At 36.2% G+C, this 19,935-nt stretch overlaps 1 protein-coding gene across 1 annotated transcript in view; it reads right to left on the bottom strand.

The window, feature by feature from the left end:
- The window catches only part of LOC109063969 (retinal-specific phospholipid-transporting ATPase ABCA4-like), a 38,278-nt gene that overhangs the window by 13,040 nt on the left and 5,303 nt on the right, over positions 1–19,935 (bottom strand). The window contains exons 6-23 of the mRNA XM_042714339.1: positions 19,230–19,357; positions 18,253–18,450; positions 15,873–15,962; positions 13,298–13,538; positions 13,032–13,171; positions 11,948–12,064; positions 11,265–11,462; positions 6,657–6,862; positions 4,433–4,609; positions 3,701–3,923; positions 3,163–3,384; positions 2,775–2,979; positions 2,579–2,671; positions 2,231–2,446; positions 876–1,053; positions 639–770; positions 413–552; positions 75–212 (exon numbers count right to left, since the gene is read on the bottom strand). Of these exons, the coding sequence (XP_042570273.1) occupies positions 75–212; positions 413–552; positions 639–770; positions 876–1,053; positions 2,231–2,446; positions 2,579–2,671; positions 2,775–2,979; positions 3,163–3,384; positions 3,701–3,923; positions 4,433–4,609; positions 6,657–6,862; positions 11,265–11,462; positions 11,948–12,064; positions 13,032–13,171; positions 13,298–13,538; positions 15,873–15,962; positions 18,253–18,450; positions 19,230–19,357 (3,042 nt within the window). The remainder of the gene's footprint in view (positions 1–74; positions 213–412; positions 553–638; positions 771–875; positions 1,054–2,230; positions 2,447–2,578; positions 2,672–2,774; positions 2,980–3,162; positions 3,385–3,700; positions 3,924–4,432; positions 4,610–6,656; positions 6,863–11,264; positions 11,463–11,947; positions 12,065–13,031; positions 13,172–13,297; positions 13,539–15,872; positions 15,963–18,252; positions 18,451–19,229; positions 19,358–19,935) is intronic.

The raw sequence follows: 19,935 nt of genomic DNA on the forward strand, positions 1-19,935 counted from the left end.
TACAGTCTAAAGTCTCTGCAGTGATTGTTTTTTTTAATCCTGTAGTGGTTTCTTTGGCCAGAAGGTGGCAGTACCTGTGCGGTACTTGAGTAGCAGGTCCCAAATAGAGCGTCTGGAATATGGATCCACTCCTGATGTTGGCTCATCCAGTATCACCACCTTAGAACCACCCACAAAAGCCATAGCCACAGACAACTTTCTCTGCATACCCCCTATAGAGAGAGTCAAAACACAACACTGCCTTGATAAACCTTAGTGCCTGATGTTCACTTTCCCACAAACAAACAGTTACATACAGCAGGATAAAGCAGCATGATAATTACAGCACTGTTGACTTGTGCTATTGTTGTCTCGGAAATTAACATTGTCATTTAAAACATATGGGCACAGTTATTACACAAAACAGGCCCACCAGAGAGGTTCTGTGCTTCCTCATCTCGTTTATGGGGCAGTCCCAGGTCTTCCAGCATGTTCTCAACCTCCTGCTCGGCATCCTTGCGGTCACGTCCCTTCAGCAGAGAGTAGAAGAGAATATGCTCCTCTACTGTCAGGCTGAGTGAAATAAAATAAATATATTTGAGGCAACCAGACTGGAGAATTTACAACATTACGTTCATATGCAAAGCAAGAGAACTCACTGGTGGAAGAGGATGTTGTACTGTGGGCACATGCCCAACGATTGTCGTATGGCATCCATTTCTGTACGAATGTCCTTCCCATATATGTAAGCCGTTCCAGAGGTGGGCGGAAACATTCCGGTCAATATAGACCTGCAACAGTGCAAGTACACATGTGAGAAATAAGTCCAAATGACACAAAATAGAAAGGATTTCATATCATTGATATCACAGGATAAAGAGAAGGTAAGGACGCACAAGGTGGTGGTCTTTCCTGCCCCATTGTGACCCAGGAAAGAAGTGATCTGGCCCTCATAGAAGTTCATGTTGAAACAGTCCACTGCAGGTCTTGAGGACTTAGAATATACCTTCACCAAGTCTTGCACTGACACTCCCATTATAAGACCCTCCGGCTCCGGCTCAAAGAATGGATTCCCTGCAGGAAAATACCCACACGGACAATAAACCAGACAGACAACTGATAACATAACAGGCTCAGGTTCATAGGTGTATATATATATATATATATATACAGTACAGACCAAAAGTTTGGAAACATTACTATTTTTAATGTTTTTGAAAAAAGTTTCTTCTGCTCATCAAGCCTGCATTTATTTGATCAAAAATACAGAAAAAACAGTAATATTGTGAAATATTTTTTAATGTTTTTGTTTCTATTTGAATAATTAAAAAAATAGTTTATTCTATGCCTTACAGCATCATTACTCCAGTCACATGTAACATCCAGTCTATCACATGATCATTTAGAAATCATTCTAATATTCTGATTTATTATGAGTGTTGGAAACAGTTCTGCTGTATAATATATTTGATGAATAAAAGGTTAAAAAGAACTGCATTTATTCAAAATAAAAAAAAATAATTCTAATAATATATATTCTAATAATATATTTTCTTTACTATCACTTTTTATCAATTTAACACATCCTTGCTGAATAAAAGTATAGATTTTATTTAAAAAAAAGAAAGAAAAAAAAATTACTGACCCCAAATTACTGACCAGTAGTGTATATTGTTATTATAAAATATTTATATTTTAAAAACATACATTCTTTTTTTTTTCTTTTTTTTTTTTTTACTTTTTATTCATCAAAGTATCCTAAAAAAGTACCACATGTTCTGAAAAAAATATTAAGCAGCAGAACTGTTTCCAACTTTGATAATGAATCATCATATTAGAATGATTTCTAAAGGATCATGTGATAATGATCCTAAAAATTCAGCTTTGCATCACAGAAATAAATGATAATTTAAAGTATAATAAATTTAAAAACAATTATTTTTAATTGTAATAATATATCACAATATTACATTTCTTTCTGTATTTTTGATCAAATAAATGCAGGCTTGATGAGCAGAAGAAACTTCTTTCAAAAACATTAAAAATAGTAATGTTTCCAAACTTTTGGTCTGTACTGTATATATATATATATATATATATATATATATATATATATATATATATATATATATATAATAAATTAGAAAAAAATAAAATAAATCTGCATTACATTTAAAATTTCTCTTTGAAATTTAAAAGAGATTCTCAATTCAAATTTCTAAATGATGCACAACCCAGCTGACATCCTTACCATCATGCACAGGCTGTATCTCCTCCTGTTGAATCTCTTCCTGCATTTTTAGCTGTTCCTCTCGCTCTCTCTCTTTCTCCATCCTCTCTCTTTTCTCCCTGTGCTTGCATTGTTTGCTGCTGCGGGAACCATTGCATTCCCTGTGGTCCGGTGAAAGGGCACCATACTCCACATCCTCCTGCTTCTCCACACTATTTACCACAGGCTTCTCAGGGCCTAGAGATATGGAGATGTGTTCATAAAATGAATGTAATGTGTGCCCTGTTTACACCTGTATTTAATGCTGTCAACTTCTGATCAAATCATGCTAGATGGATGTTAATATCAGGTGTAAACAATCAACCATACCTGAATCTGGATTCTGTGTGGGTTGAGGTGTCGGCTTCAGCCAGTATGAGGGCTGTAGAGGGAAATAAAAGGGCCGACCAATGCCATACTGGCCTGAAAAGACAATGGAAAAAGTAAGCACTCATTCTTACATATTCAAAAGCATATTTTCTCTTAGGTTAGCAACATTCAGTGCACTGCTTTGTGAGAAACTAACCTGGAAAGACGTTGTCAAGATACCATGCCAAAAAAGCATAGATAACTGCATCCAATAGCATCATGTGAATAGAAGTGAAGAAGGAGTACTCATCACCCTCTAGAGGACTTGTATGAATATTGTCCCACTGCAGCCCCAGGCCTTGCTCCTCATAGCGGGACAGGTACTCTGTCCCAAAACCAAAGGCCACTGGAGACAGAAAGCTCTGGAAAAGGAGGACCATTTCACAAAACATTAACTACAGACAAGAGCTATTTATTATATTGAAATTTAATTGAAATTTAAATGAAATTTATTCATTTAAAATAAAAACTTTTCAGTGACTTTGAATGCTGGTGTTTGAGAGTGGATCAATCAGAAGAGAAGTGTAACAGCATAGTGGACTCACCACAGCTAACTTCATTTCCTTGGTAATGCGGTCCTGCCAGGCGAAACAGAAGATGTGAGGGAGGTAGAGGGTGAAGTAGATGATGCCACTGCAAGACGCAGCCAAGTTGGCCTTATTGAAGAACACACTCATCAAGAAACACTGCATTATAGTGGCCACAGTGAATGTGAGGAGAAACAGGAACAGGATGATTGGATCACTGTAATTCAGCACTTTGCCTACCTGAGGACAAAGACACACAAAAATGAAGATACTCATCTATTCACAGTGTAAATAATTTTATCGTCACACATCTCTCTTCCTTTGTATTGCTACTGATGAGGTAATGAGGAAAGAGCAGACAGAAGCCAAAAAACAGGATATGGTCCAAGTAATACTTTCCAGAGAAAAAGAAGAAAGGGGGAATGAGAGAAGGAGAGACCGAGACTCTACATATATGTACTAACAACATACATCCAGCAGAGGTCACAATGCGACAAATCTGACAAAGGCTCAGAGGTACAAAGTTCAAATGACATGGTACATCAGTCTTCCTCACCATGATTATGACAGTCAGCAGAGCAGTGCTAGCAGCCATCATAAGGAAGCTGTCAATGAACCAGGTGTACCAGATAACTCTATTAGAGACGCCCATGGCCTTCAGCATCTCCTTCAGCCTCAGCTCCTTCTCCAGCACGATGCTCTTCACCATCATGGACACTGAGTAGATCCAGGCCAGCACCATGAAGATGGGGAAACAGCGGTTTAGGGTCAGCATGAACCTATCGGACAAAACAAACAAGATCCATTAGACATTGGCGCAATTGCAAGGTTTAATTAAGAACCATATGCCATGTGATGATAATAATGTGAATGGAGTAATATGTGATAGTTTCTTGACTTCATTAAAAATGACTTAAGGATTGTCTGCCCAAAAATGAAAAGTTCTGTCTTCATTTACTCACCTGTATTACTTTCTTTCTTCAGTGGATCACAAAAGATATTTTAAAGGATACTGTCAATCAAACAGTATCAACTCCCATCAACTTCTACTGTATAGTCAAAAAATATAGTGGAAGGCAATGGGAACCAACATTGTTTGGAAACCAACATTCTTTAAAGTATATTTTGTGTTTGCAGTAGTAAGAAAGTCATATAGGTTTGTAACAAAAGGAGCGTAAGTGATGGCAAGATTTTAATTTTTGGGTTAACTACCCCTTTAGGTATGTTTGATGATATAGAATAGGGTCAGTTAGACCTTTTTGACCACATAATTTCATCCATCACTCACATGTCATCCACGTAGCAGGGGTAGGGCATCTGCTGCAGGTAAACACCTAGAGGCCAGTCATGACCTGTGTGTAACTTGAGGATGCCGTGTTCAATCATGTCCTGCAGGTAAGCAAAACCTCCCCAAATGTAGCGATGGTCCTCCACAGGGTCTGCCCTTGGGCCAGGGTCCCAGTACCTAAGAGAAATGGAAAGTAGGAAACTTTTCTTTGGTGCTAATTAAAAAATATTTAAATGAGAAAAAGAAAAAGAACACAAAATGTTTCTTGAGCACTAAATTCAGCATATTAGAATGATTTCTGAAGGATCATGTGACACTAAAGACTGGAAATTCAGTTTTGCCCTCACAGGAATAATTAAATTTTCAAATAGAAAACATTTATTTTAAATTGTAAAAAACATTTCACAGTATTACTCTTTTACTGTAAATGCAGCCTTGGTAAGCATTAAAAAAATAACACTTTATTTTGATAGTCTATTCTATGGTCATTCTATTGGCAATAAGTAATGTTGCACTTACATGTCAACTAATTCTCATTAGAGTATGAGTAGATTGTTTGCTTAGTATCTGCTAAGTCTTTATAGTGATGGTCTCCCAACAGACTACAGACTAAATAACTTTGCAAATACGTCAACTTATTCTAACCCTAACCCTACCGATCTACTAATACTCTATTAACACTAATGAAAATTAGTAGATATGTAGGTGCAACAGTACTAATAGTCAACAGAATGCGTTAAAGTAGGGGTTCTTAACTCTGGCCCTCGAGCTCCACTTTCCTGCAGAGTTTAGCTTCAACCCTAATCAAACACACCTGAACAGGCTAATCAAGGTCTTCTGGATTACTAGAAAGTTCCTGGCAGGTGAGTTTGATCGAGGTTGTAGGTAAACTCTGCAGGAAAGTGGATCTCGAGCGCCAGTGTTGAGAAACCCTGTGTTAAAGGGACCATCAAAATAAAGTGAAACCAAAAAAAAAAAAATTCAATCCTAAACCAGCAATAAAATACAACATTTCTGCATTACTCACACAAGTCTATTCAAAAAAACATAGACTATTCCAAAGGATTGAAAACTTTATAGAGTGTCATTGGGATGCTCTGCGATGAACATACTTAAATTTTACTCTTCTAGATCACTGGGAAGACATCTATAAAGGTCAATGCAACTGCATGCCTCTAAATGTGCATTTTCAGGTTCTTTCAGGGGGTTAGTGAGATACAAGTATATGAATTTTCCAGCACCATGAAACTTTAGAGAGAGTTAGTGGGCTAGTTTGAAATGACATGTATAGAAATTTCAACCTCCTAGTTTGCTGGGAAGGCCTCACAAGGAAATCAAAGCCAAGAAGATTCTTGTATGCTTAATTATAATAAAGCTGACATTTTGCAATACTAAAAGCCTGAAAATGTTTGAGGCAAATGAGCCCAAACTATTTCAATAGGAGTGCCAAAATCACAATTTGTAATTCAATTCACATTGTTTGTTTGTAGTGGCTGCACTTTGCATTATGCCCGCAGAATGAAAACACAATGAATCTGCAGGCCCACAGGGTGATTCGATCCTTGGCTGTTTGTCTTCTTCTGTCAGAATGATGGCTACAGTGAGATCTAACCAGACTAACACCTGCAGGCATGTTTTGTGCTCCAGAGAGACTTTCAGTAGTGAGTGGTGTCACTTTGCAGTGCACAGCACACTGGAGCTCCATGTATGTGTGATTGTGCCTGCTCTTTCTCTTGCTCTAACAATAGTGTGTTGAGCAGTAATGCCTTACATGAACAATTAAGAGAAGATCTTCTGTTCTCTCCTTACACAATCAATTTTATATAAAACTTGAATCAGAACATTTACTCTGAAAAATGAGACATGAACTTATAATCTAATGTTCCTTCAATGATGTCTTAACCCTGATCACATTAGAGTTAATGTGATGAGATCAATTTAAGCATTTGCTTACCATCCCTAAAGTCGTAAAAATATTAATTATTCAGTTTTACTTATGATTTTGCTAAGTATGTCCACTAAATGCCAAAAATGGTTTCTTTAAAATTGGCGAATAAGATTCATATTAAATAGATTCAGGTTTACTTTGCTTCAGCAGTTTAATGGTCTCTTAATTTGTGTCTCTTGAACCACCCAGTCCTAAAGTATAAAAAGGAACAACCCGTATTTGATCAGATGAACAATGAGGTGGTTTCAACCTAAACAATTATGGATGAACTCTCACCTGTCTTTGATTTTGTTGGTACGTTCCACTGCATCAATGTCCATTCGGATCTTAAACTTGACATGGCGGGGCAATTCTGTGCTCCAGGGGTACATGTCCATGAAGACCAGACCTGCCCAGAACTTATTCTCCCCCAGCAGGTGCAGAGCTTGATGGGTCATCAGATTCTCATCCATGTGACCCACAAACTTATCCAGACTTATACACTGATAAGATATAAAAATCACATTAATCAATAGTGTAAATGTGAGGAAATGGAAAATAATGTGTTTGAATGTTGAATCCTGTATGTTTTTTTATGCCATGGCATCCATATAAAGTACAATGGGTCATACATAGATGAACAAACGATCCAGGGAGAGTTACAAATCTTAGTTTAATACTATTCATTTAGTGTTTAAGTACTATTACTACTATTAGTATTATTTTTTATTTATTTATTTATTTATTGCTTGTGAACAAAAATTGAACAAGCAAGTGCTGTTGTCCCACTGGTGTTCTGAATATTAAGATAAACAGCACAACTGCAAATGTGAAATTGTTTTTAGAAACCATTCAATAACAATTATTTAATAATCAATAACTTACATTTTAGACATGATATTACCAGTTAATCTATTTTTTGCTCTGCCATCTGAAATAATTCCAAACAAAGCAGCAAGAGAATCGTTGCATGTCCCTGAGCAATACACAGTAGTGGTGTTTCATTCTTGAATGAATCAGCAGTTTTGAACAAACCTGTTGTTTTTTTTTATTGTTTCGTTTATAATCATTTCATTTTTTTATGCAAATATGTGTGTTTTTTGATTGTTTTGTAGTTTGATTGATTGTTTTTTATTTGAATGGATCAGTGTTTCTTTTGATTGTTTAGCTCCTGAATGAATCTGTGTTTTTGAACAAATCTGTTAGATTAATGATTAGTTTCTGCATGAATCAGTGTTTTTGAATTAATCTGTTGGGTAAATGATTTGAGTTGACTAAAAATCAATTTGCAGATTTGAGTGTGTCCAAAACCGTAGTGGACATTATAGAGTGCACTCATTTGATCCCATAATGCACCACACTAATGAGTGTACAACTAATTTACAGCTAGTAGTTAGAGTATACCCATGCATGAATTACCAAAGCTCATCAAGAGATGGAATCCACAGCACTTCTGGCTCACTTCAGGGCACTATATTAGTGTAGCAATGTAGGGTATAGTGATACAGGGAGTGATTTTGCATACAGCCTTTATTTTGCACCTGATTGAATATGTGTTTTTGAATGAATCTGTTGACTGAATGACTGTTAAGCTCCTGAATAAATCAGTGTTTTTGAACACTGAATGAAAGACAGTCACTTGCCGCCACCACCTACTGGTGTACCAGCTGCAGAAAGAGTCACTGTAAAATCCCTACTACTAATGCATAGAATGACAATCGGCCTAGAGTGCACTAAATCAGCGGCCAATCAAATTCAAGGACTGGAACTAATAATGTTGTATAATAATGTGTAGGTGCACATTGGTATGTAAGTGTGTCATGCTTTCAAGAGCCGCAGCAGTTATCCATATAGCAGTCCTCTTATTCTCAAAGAGCTCCAATGACATGGGAAAATCACAGAGTCTGTGTTGGCTCTTCACTGGAGGATTGCGGTACAATAGCTGAGTGAACGGCTCGCTCTCACATCACATGCCATCGCACTAGAGGCGAGAGGCCTCCTACTTCATGAGCACCATATCTAATGGAGTCATTCACAACAATGTACAATGCCACCAGAGGTCCTGAACAAACAAATAATTGGAAAGATTCAATGAGAACCCCTGCAGGACTCACATGTTCTCAATACATTTCAATTGAAAAACACAACACTTACATTCAAAGGCACTCTTTAAGGTAACATTTAAGCAGGGCTCAACAGTGACAGCTAACAGCTAATAGGCTAAATGGGCAAGGTTTGTTTGTAAAGCACGAAGGCTTGCCGCTCGGATGGAGACATAGGGAGGCTGGGTCTCTCTATGATAGACCTCTCCCACCATTGCCGTCCCACTCTAATCAATTTGTGGGAAGAGGCCTCCAGTTTATGGGACAGGACCGGTCATGGCTGGGGAGGTGAGGTAACAGAGTGAAGCTGAGTGATTTGCCCCTCTTGTTTCTCAATGAAGCCCCCTGTCCATAAAAACAACACGGTGCTGGCAAAGGGTGGCTCTCCCACCCACTCCCCACTTAATCAAAGCCGCACAATAGAGGGGCCTGCATGCTGTTGACAGCTTGCTTGTTCTTTTCCCTTTCACCCATCTGGCCACCGTGGGCTCTATATAGCCGTGCTAAGTGGTCTTTCTTGTGGTGATGTGCTGAGAGCAATCAGCACTCTGCAGAATGAGAGCTGTGGTACTCAGAGCTAAAGAGCCTCATTCTATCATGTGAGGAACTGCTAGGCTGGTTTTTAGGGAGATGCTGTACATGAGGGCATCGCTAGACCTCGCTGAAAGGGCTGGAGCCCCAAATCTGGAAGAGCTGAATGTTTTAAGGGCAAGGTTATAGAATGTTAATGAATTTTGACTCTGTTTATGGATCAGTAATGATATTTGCTAATATTATTATACTACAGTGCTAAATAATATTCCTTTCATTCCTTTAATTCTTTTCATCCCTGCTTTCACTACAAACTCAATCTATGACTGTTTTGTTTCAGAATGAATCAGTTTTTTGAACGAATCTGTTGAGCAAATGATTGTTCATTCAGTGTGATTCACCAACATCATTTTGACAGAAGTGGTTAATTAAAATTACACTGTTATGATAGTTTCCCTTGGATTTTCCCAGCATCCTTCACATAAAAAAGTCCTTCATGTGAAAATGAGTCTGCAGGCTCTCATTTTTTTAAGTTTCATTACATGCTGTCCCCACATTGGCAATAAAAAGTGATTAATACTTGAAAATTCTTTCATAAAGCCCCTATAAAAATTTCAGTTTGTCCAGAAACAAGTAGCTTACTTTAGCTGACAAGCTAACCCAACTATAGGTCTCTGCAGGAAAGTAATGGGAATTACCAAAAACGGTGGGCGAGGTCAAAACATAGGGGCGTTTTCGACCATGTTACCTGACTGGCTGACATCATAGTGACGGATAGGTTTAGGGGTGGGGTTAGCTAAGGGAGATCATTTTTATTGCATCATTTTGAAACACCCATCAGTTTGAAAACACCCACAGTCAGAAACGCCCACTTTTGCTCTGTAGAGACCTCAATATCAGCTAACCTCACTTGTCAGCTACAGTAGCAAGCAAAGTTCTAAAGCAGTACAGCTTTTCCTTCTGTCCTGTTAACAGTCAGTGAGAAATATCTGATAGCATTTTAGTACATACTTGGCCAGTTTGCATGGTTGGATGAAATAAAGGGTTAGTTCACCCAAAAATATAAATTCTGTCATTAATTACTCACCCTCATGTCATTTCACACCCATAAGACCTTCATTCCTCTTCTGAACACAAATGAAGATATTTTTGATGAAATCCAAGAGCTTTCTTTCCCTCTATAGGCAGCAACGAAACTTACACATTCAAAGCCCAGTAAGAAAGACATTGTTAAAGTACTTCATGTGACTCCAGTGTTTTAACTTAAGCTTTATTAAGTAATGCGAGTGATTATATATATATAATTTACAACTTTATTTATGTAAATATTGATCTGCATTGTGCATTCATGAGAGCATCACAATTTGTGTTGAGTTCACTTGATAGAAGGCTCGCCTGTCAACAACGCACATGAGTGACTGTTCACAAGAGTACCATGTGTTTGGAAAATATTTTCACAAATTAAGTGGTAAATTTTGTTTTGTTTTGTTTTGTTTTGTTTTGTTTTGTTTTGTTTTGTTTTGTTTTGTTTTGTTTTGTTTTGTTTTGTTTTAAACAAAGCACTCATGTCGCTTCATAAAGTTGAGGTTAAACTTCTGGAGTCACATGGATTACTTGTTGTCTTTTCTACTATTCAGGACCTTCAATGTGTAAATGTGTTAAGCTGCATGGCTGAGGGACAGAAAGCTTTTGGATTTCATCAAAATATCTTCATTTGTGTTCAGAAGATGAACGAAGGTCTTACAGGAGTGTAACGACACAAGGGTGAGTAATAAACACAGAATTTTCATTTTTGGGTGAACTAACCCTTTAAGACTCCACCTATGGATCCATCCGGATGCCATATGATTCACTTGCATCTAGCCAAAAACTGTGATAGGCTATAGTTGGCAACTTGGCAGCATTTTTAACACAGGTGAAGATATATTGTATTATCTGAGAAAAAAATACTCAAAAAAATACTCTCTCTATCTCTCTATTCATTCATTCATTCATTCATTTTATTTAATTTATTTATTTATTTATTTTTTTTGTGCTTATTAATAATGATGAAATAATAATAAGTAGTGTAGTTGTTTAATTGTTTTAAAATCATTTAATTAAAATACTGCCTATTTCTCATTCTGACTACTAAAATTTTATCTGGTTTGATTTTAAAGGAAATGTGGTTGAGTGGTTATAAGTATATTTTTTATAAATGCCTTTTTTTCCTTTTTTTTTCTGTTCTAATAAATTTTGGCTAAAGCTAAACTGAATTGACGATTGCTCTTACCTCACTGTACTGGTTGAACATCCGAATAGCATCATCAGCCAGTCTGAAGACGTTTCTCCAGTCAAAGTCTGTCATGTTCATATATCTGTCCTGTTCTGGGCCATTGTGCAGGAAGTTAAGGATGTCTTTGGTGGAAAACTGTGTTTCTTTAAGACGCCTGTCCAAAAAGTCCATCACTGTGGGGTTTCTAAGTGTGTCCTGCAGTGGAGTGGAACAAAAGACAGTTGTGAAAATGGTTGTGCTGCATATATATATATATATATATATATATATATATATATATATATATATATATATATATATATATATATATATATATTTATTTATTTATTTATTTATTAGCATTCTTTGATTATTTGAAATGTAAATCTGTTGTAACATTATACATGTCTTTACTGTAACTTTTGATCAAAGCAATGCATTCTTGCTGAATTAAATTTCTCTTTTGAACTGTAGTGTATACAAATACAAAAGACAATATTTAAGAATGGATTCACTTATAGATATTGTATCATGTCAGTTAATACAATATGACATCGAAATCCCATAAGAGATTACACAGAGACTAAAGGAGGACAGTGGATTGTATATTCAGGAGATTACTGGAATAATGTGGCATGTGAAGGGACAAAGAGAGGTGTGTGTGCATGTGTGTATGAGATGAAAAGAAACAGATACATTACCCGTATCATGTTCATTTGGACACTGTTCTGAAAGAACTCCCAGAGCTGTGGTCCCACCTCTTCCCAGACCTTCCCAATTTTCTGCAACCTCTCTAGCTCCTCAAAAGTAGTGTTGGCCTGGAGAAAACACACATACACACACACATAAATTCATATGCGTTGTCAGCGTCATACTGTATGTGTACAGGGCACCTTAACCAGTCTACAGGTATGCACAATAACCAAACAACTTACTTAGCAATGTTCCAGCTCATTGAAACAAAAACAACTATCCAGATGGAAAAATATAAGTTGTTAAATACAAATTGTTGAAATGATTTAGTTTGCTTTTTTAAAGCAGAATACAAGCATTTTCAGTGGTGATCTCAGACTTTTTGTCCCCACTTCATACCATTCAACTGTGTGGGATCAGTTACTTCAGTTACTGAATTAACTATCAGTTACATTTTATTCAGCAAGGTTGCATTAAACTGATCAAAAATGACAGAAAAGACATTCTTAAGATTGCATTTGTGTATTTCATATAAATGTTGTTCTTTTGAACTTTCTGTTCATCAGAGAATCCTGAAAAAAGTATCATGGTTTCCACAAACATTAAGCAGCACAACTCTTTTCAACAGTGATATTAATGAGAAAAGTTCCTTGATCACCAAATCAGCATATTTGAATGATTTCTGAATCATATGACACTGAAGATTGGAGAAATGGCTGATGAAAATTCAGTTTTGCCATGACAGGGAATCATATGACACTGAAGATTGGAGAAATGGCTGATGAAAATTCAGTTTTGCCATGACAGGAATTAAATTTTAATCTAATTTTATCGATAATACCTTGCACTTGTTAATATTACCACTTGAGCTACAGGAGCATAATATTATTAAAATAGTGTTTTTAATATTTCACAATATTACAGCTTTTCACTGGTGAGCAAATAAATGCAACTGGTGACGTTCTTTTTTTTTTTTTTTTTTAACCATTTAAAAAAAATCTTACTGACCCCAAACATTAGTGTATGATTTGATTGTCAGTGTATGATTTGATCGACAGTGCATGTGTAAGAGGATGGATATTTGTATCTTACGCTCTTTAATATCTTTCTGACAGCCGGGGAGTCTGGGGTGTACAGGATCTTCCCCATCACCAGAGGCTTCACTGAATTCCATATGATTTTTGTAATAGGGTTCGACTCCAGGTTCTGCATCAATGCATTACAGAACGGAGCTGTGGGCCACAGAGAGAGTAAAAGAGAAACAGAGCAAGAAAAATAAAGTGAAAAAGAGAAAGTAAAACGAAAAACGAAAGTGAGAAAAAAGGTTAAATTAACAAAGACAGATCAACAGCTCTCACTTGCTGTCTTGTCATAGGTGTAGCTGTCGTGTCCTCTGGAGTTGTTGATGCCTAGGAAAGCCTTGTAGTTGTTGTCCTCATACCAATTAAAGGAGAAGACCCGGGTGATCTCACCCTCAGGGTACCCACAGAACAGATCCGACACAGTGGACATCAGCTGACTGAAGGACGAGGGACCCCCGGGCTGGAAGATGGAGTAGATGACCCGCATCAAATCCTGGGAGCTGGGCCTCTCCGCAAGCTATGAGAGGAATGCCATTTTAGTAAATGTAAACTTATACAGTCTGATTTTAAAACATATAGCAGCTACAGTATGCACAGATTCATTAATGTAAGGGTCTTGAACACATTAGGGCAGGATAGCTGGAGGAAGGCATTTTCAGCACAAAATGTCTTGAATGATAATTTTATGATGCTTTAATGACACTTTTGAGCTTGATTCAGCCTCGTCTGAACCACTCCATCCAGGTTAACATGTTTTATCTGACAGAAACTATTGGCAATACACGTGGCAACCTAAAGATGCATCTACTTGAAGAGGATATCCCCAAATAAACCTTTGGCTGAATTTGGCATCTAGGGGGTAAAAATAAGGTTAATTCAATTTGAATTCAGCAATATGTATGATCAACTTGTGAACACTATATAGGAATAAAATATATAATTTTTTGTATTTTTTGTGTATAGTGTTTATTTTGTTGATTTTTGACTTTTTGAATATGGACAACATTCTTCAAAATATCTTCTTAAAATCATGCAGGTTTAATGATGTAGTGAGTAAATGTTGATAGATTTTCATTTTTGGGTTATTTAAACACATTTTTTTTTAACAACAATATAAAAAGACATAACATCTTGTATCTCTGGAAATGCATCAGGGTAAAATCCTGTGAGGGACAAATATCCTCACAGCTGTTACACTCATATTCATCTTCAGACTGAACCACAAAGCTTAGCAAACACTGCTCTGTGTCAAAATACAAGGCCAGACGATTATCGGGGTGAATGTGAGAACCAGCACTTTTCCATGGGTCATAAACTTTAATGCACACCATGAGAGCCAAAATAAGTCAAACCGGGTCAAGATAAGTGTAGGTGAAAACATGAAGATGTCTATATTGCTTTCAGCCTGAGGAATGAGTGATTGCACAACCTCCACTAATCTACAACTTTACCTCCTACTTCCCATTCATACACATTCACACTGAGCGCAGATGGATTTAGTGATGGGTGATAGAATTAGTTGGCCAGGCTTTCTGTCACCCGAGCAAAAGGGAAAGAAATGCACTCCACCTACAGGATGTGAGCTCAGTGGAATGTGCTTTTGACATATTTGTGGAACAGGAGTGATGGTAGGCCTACACATGCATGTACACCAGTTACTCAAAAAAGTAATCCACTATAAATTACTAATTACTACTTTAAAACTGCAGTTTTATTACATCAGATTACTAATTACTTTACTTTCAAGTTTACTTTACTTTTCAAGTTATCAAACCTAAAAATACACCACAAAGTGAAACTCATAGTTCTTTCAGTAATTTAATATTGACTGAAAAATTACATAATTACAAAACAGAACTAGCAACTTACGCTCTGTGGAATACTTGATTCTGATTGGTCAGTCGCAACATTCCGAGGTATGTTATCCCTCAATAACAACCTGTAAAAGCTAATAACACAGGCTCATCCGGGTAACAGCAGTCGGCGCTTTACTCTTGCTTGAACTCTTTTTTCTTGGTGGAAGCTTTGCATTTGTTTAGCTAATAAAATATTAAAACTTGATTCAAAATGGTGTACAATTGTTTAATTATGTCGTCCTGGTATCGCAGACTCGCTCTAGTTTCATACAAACGCAGCTGCTGCCATTTTGCGGCGATTGTTTTGTACGCTGTAATGGATTATAAGAGAACTAACAAACTGGTAAGGTTTTAAAACATTTCCGTCTTAATTCTTTTATTGCCTTAATTATTTTGTGGTGAAATGTTGTGTAATAAGTGTTTTGACTGCACCGTTTACCTTAAATGTCCGTTTCGTTTGAATTTGCCACTTACACACAACTGCTGTCTTCACAGAAGCTTTGCGTTCAAATATTTCAACTCAAATATTTGCGCCTAATTATTTATGTGGCAAGTAGCCATGTAATAAGCGGGATAATGTACATCCATTCAGTTGTTCTCGCAGAATGTACATTATCCCTTACATATAAGATTAGTTCATCATTTGAAAATTTAAAAGGTCTACTTTTGTTTGTATGCTACTGCAATATCAGCAAAACATTGTGCTTTTGTAAAATAAAGAAAACAAACAGGGTTATACCCATTTCTGATGTACACACATGAACTGGTCATATAAACACTTTCTGTCCTCATTAAGCAAACAAAATTAGGTTATGGTGATTTAATAAAGAAACTGAGGTTATGATGTGATAGAAAAAAATGATCCTTAACACACATACATACCTACCATCTGCTTGGAGCTTTCTGGAGAGCTGAGGAAAAGTGAGGAGCTTCCTGGATGCTAAAATAACGGTCTTAAAGGGGGAGAGGAACTGAGCTTTCTCAAACAGCCATACCTCCTGAAGCTTGTCAGACAATGCAGAAAGCACTCGACCCCAGAATTGCAGGTCTATCCCGGTCGTGTAGTTATCCAGCACCATGGGCAACTGATCACAGAAAGAAAAAGAGACGTTTGAGTTTATATTAACCTTATGTGAAATTAATTAATCACAAATGTGCACAATCCGAGAAGAAATAAAATGTAGCCAAATAATGATTTAATTAATTTGAGTACATAATTCTTAAGATTTTAATGAATTTACATTATGATTTAAATACTGTCTTGAATGTAAAATTAAAATACATTGATTAAAAATGACAGAAAAATTGAAATATGGTAAAATATCGAAACTTAAAACAGTTTTCTATTTGAATGATAATTAATATCATTTATTTTTATTTATTTCTTTATTTTTATTTATCTATATAAGTTGTGCTGTTTAATTTTTTTTTGGAAACTGAATTTTTTTTTGGGGGGGGGGGGTTGATGAAAAAAAGTTCATAAGAAATCTTTTGTGGCATTCTAAATGTCTTTACTGTTGATCAACTTAATATATCCTTGCTAAACACAATTTCTAAACTACACAGGGCCCTGTATATTTAAATGTTTTGAATATCTGTGCTTTGGGAGGAAAAAGTCATTCATCTGCATTAATATAGTCATTGGTTTACTGCATGTTGATTTATTATTTATTATTTATTTAATGATTTATTGTTTATTGCTTAATAACAATTACCTTTAATAAAAGAGTGGGGAAAAGTTCCTTTTTATTTAAAATGATTAATTGGTACATGCTACTCCGAAGGGGAAAAAAAAAATGTTTGTTTTCATAATCTTTCAACAAAATACAATTACTTGCTCTTCCTCTGAAATGACTTTCTACTGATACCACTACAGGCTGTATGGGCAATTTGATAACGTTAAGCAAAAGCTTATCTTATCTTAGCAAAACTATCTGAGCAATGTTCTTGATTTATTGTAGTACATAAGGGCCTTATGATAAAGGCCCACTATACACCATCCAATCAAACACCCAAAGAATAAACTCCCACCTTAAATGTTTTCTCATTGATTATTCTGATTCATTTTGAACTATTACAAAAGTAATATATAATGTATAATGACTGTGTTTAATCATTGCACAGTGATTTGGTGTTTAAGACACAAGTAGAGAGATGCAAAATGAGCAACAACTTTTTCCCGAAACTTTAAACATCATCACGAGAGAGAGAGAAAAACTGCATAAAGAACAGCAACTGCTTCATCAGCCATTCTCATCACCAGAGAGTGTGTCTTCCTTAATCCCATTAGAAAATGAGGCCAAGCAGTGTGTCATCATGCTAAAGCTACCATCTGCTTCAGTCTAACCCTAGGTAAACCTCGCACAGAGAGAGAGAGAGAGAGAGAGACTTAGAAAGAGAAAGCTGATAAGTAGTGTTGTTTCAGCAGTGGTATTCATAGGCCTTCTAAAATCTAACAACAGGAAAGTAGGTCTGGCTCATGATCCACATTCTTAGTTTAGTGCACCACTGCGAACACTTATGATGTGTTTAGAACAGCTTTTCCATAATTCCGAGCATGTGACACATCATGTGACATCCGTACCGCTCCTGTGTACTACGTACTATAGAGGAGAACATTGGTGATAGTGAATTACTGTTGAATCTAAACTAAATATTTGCAATCTGTATGAAAAAATGTTTAAACTTTCTCTGCAACAAAATTTACTAAAATGTACGATGTTTTCAAATGTATGATGGAAACAGAGAGCGGTGACCTCTGCACTGAATGTTTACAGACATGTTTCAAAATGTAAGAAACTTTTACGAGTTGGTTATTGGACCCACATTTAGGCTTCAGTTAAGCTAATATAAATCTATTATATGTACATAACTTTAATTTGATAACTACTATATTATATTTATACATTTAAATAGTATAATTTAGTGTCAAAAATATACACAAGCATTCAAAAGTCTGGGATTTTTTTTTATTTTTATTTTTTTTCAGGATTCTTTGATTAATAGAAAAATCATAAGAACAGCCTTAATTTGAAATAGAAATATGTTGTAACATTGCAAATATACTTACCATTTTAATCAATTTAATAGGTTCTTGCCGAATATAAATTTTAAATAAAGAAAGAAAGAAAGAAATAACTTACTGACCCCCAGACTTTTTAATGGTAGTGTACATTATTCAAGTTTTATTCAGTCAGCACTCCAAAGGTGTATTTATGGCATTTACTGTACACAAAATTTTCAGTCCATTTCATTTTGAAATTAGCCTTTTCAAGCAATACACTTGGTCATATTTTGGGTCTGGATAACACCTCAATCCTCTAATTATCTGTATGACTGTGCAAAGCAGCGAAAAGAAAAAGCGTCATGACTGACCAGTCGTAAGAGCTTGAAGAAGTCTATGTTGGCATACAGCACGTCCTCGATCGTCTGCAATCTTTGCTGGGAAAGGGCACACATGGCATTGTGGACCCCGTATAGCCCTCCATGTCTGGGGAAGATGAGGAATCGCTGCAGAAGAGCCTGACTGCAGGCGATCTCTTTCAGAGTCAGATCCGGGACTCCATATGCAAACTGGAAACACAAGAGATGATTGTTGACAAAGACAAAGTTCATTCAGCATGTCCATGTTTTAGAAGAATTAAAAAAAAAAAAAAATTGACTTTTGATTGCAAAGTTTGTTATCTTGGCATATCTGAGCACAATGTGAAACATTGCTATAAGTTTTTGACACTCTACAGGACATATATGAAATTACTGGGGTATTTTTTTTCTTTCTCAGACTTAAGTATTTGGTTATATTTGCTCTATATTTAATCCCATTGCTGTCTGGAAGAAACAAAAAAGGATATTATCGAATTTGTGTTTAAAAAAACACAGCTACCTCAGCATGTTCTTACAGAAATAAGAAATAAATCTTCAGATTTGTTCTGACTTATTAAAGTCAGACTTAAATTTGTATTGAAGAAATCTTTCAAATACTGACATTCGGAAATATCTCTATACATGACTTATTGTGTGTGTCTCAATACATTGATATGCACTTAGGAAAGTGTAGGATCACAGCAGAATACTTAAGAGTGCTTGAATCAATGAGACAACGGGCTTCACTATAAATCAGTCTGTGTGTGAGAGGCTAGCGTGAAACAAAAGAAGACGTACGTCATGAAGACACTGACATACAAACTCAAGAAGGTCTCCTGGTGACTTTTAACACCACATGAACCCACTAGATTTAGCTGGAAACATCTAGTAAATCCCCATAGGAGTATTTTAGGATGTGACTGTGTGACAGGATTCTGCTTGCAGTGGAAGCTGTTAAAGCATTTGTGAAAACATTCGCCATAACGTACTTGCTCCACCCGCACTTGTGCATTTGTAAGATCATACACCACCGCCTCTGAAAGCCCAGCGTCCCGCAGCAGGAATGACGTTAGACCCTCGTCATCCTTCAGAATGTGCTCTACTTTTAGTCCTTTACCTGATGGCACAAAGGAAAGGACAAGAAGGGAAATATATGATATATGGTGATTTTAAACAACAAAGTACTGTAAAGCTCTCAGCATGAGTACATGAAATAAAAAATAGCATCATACTGTCTGTCAGTGATGTTAACTCAAAATGTAAGAAAATGTGTCTGTGCTAAACAGATGTAAGTCTAAGTCACATGGTTGTCAAGTTTGTTGCACAAACGGTAGAAAAGATTTATTTAAAATAATAAAAACTGTTTTTTTTAAGCTTAATACTTAAAAGTCTTTACTTGAGATGCAAGTAAACAAATATAATTATTCTCTTGTATGTGGCCTAGATACATGGCCACTGCGGAAAAATGTGTTCCACTCCTCCTTAAATGAAGCACTCTTAACACTGCAGCAGTGTGCTGACCATCGTGTATAATGGCATTGACATATATTCATTTAGAGGACAAACTGTGCTGACAAAGTGCTTGAATGGATCACTTGATCACTGAATTCTTCACGGAAAGCTTTGTCGCTCAACAGTACTCTGTGCTGAAAGGTCTCAACATGGGAGTTGCGTGTGGAGAAAGTGCTGAAAGAT

The sequence above is a fragment of the Cyprinus carpio genome, chromosome A2 (genome assembly GCF_018340385.1).
Source record: "Cyprinus carpio isolate SPL01 chromosome A2, ASM1834038v1, whole genome shotgun sequence".
Lineage (NCBI taxonomy): Eukaryota > Metazoa > Chordata > Actinopteri > Cypriniformes > Cyprinidae > Cyprinus > Cyprinus carpio.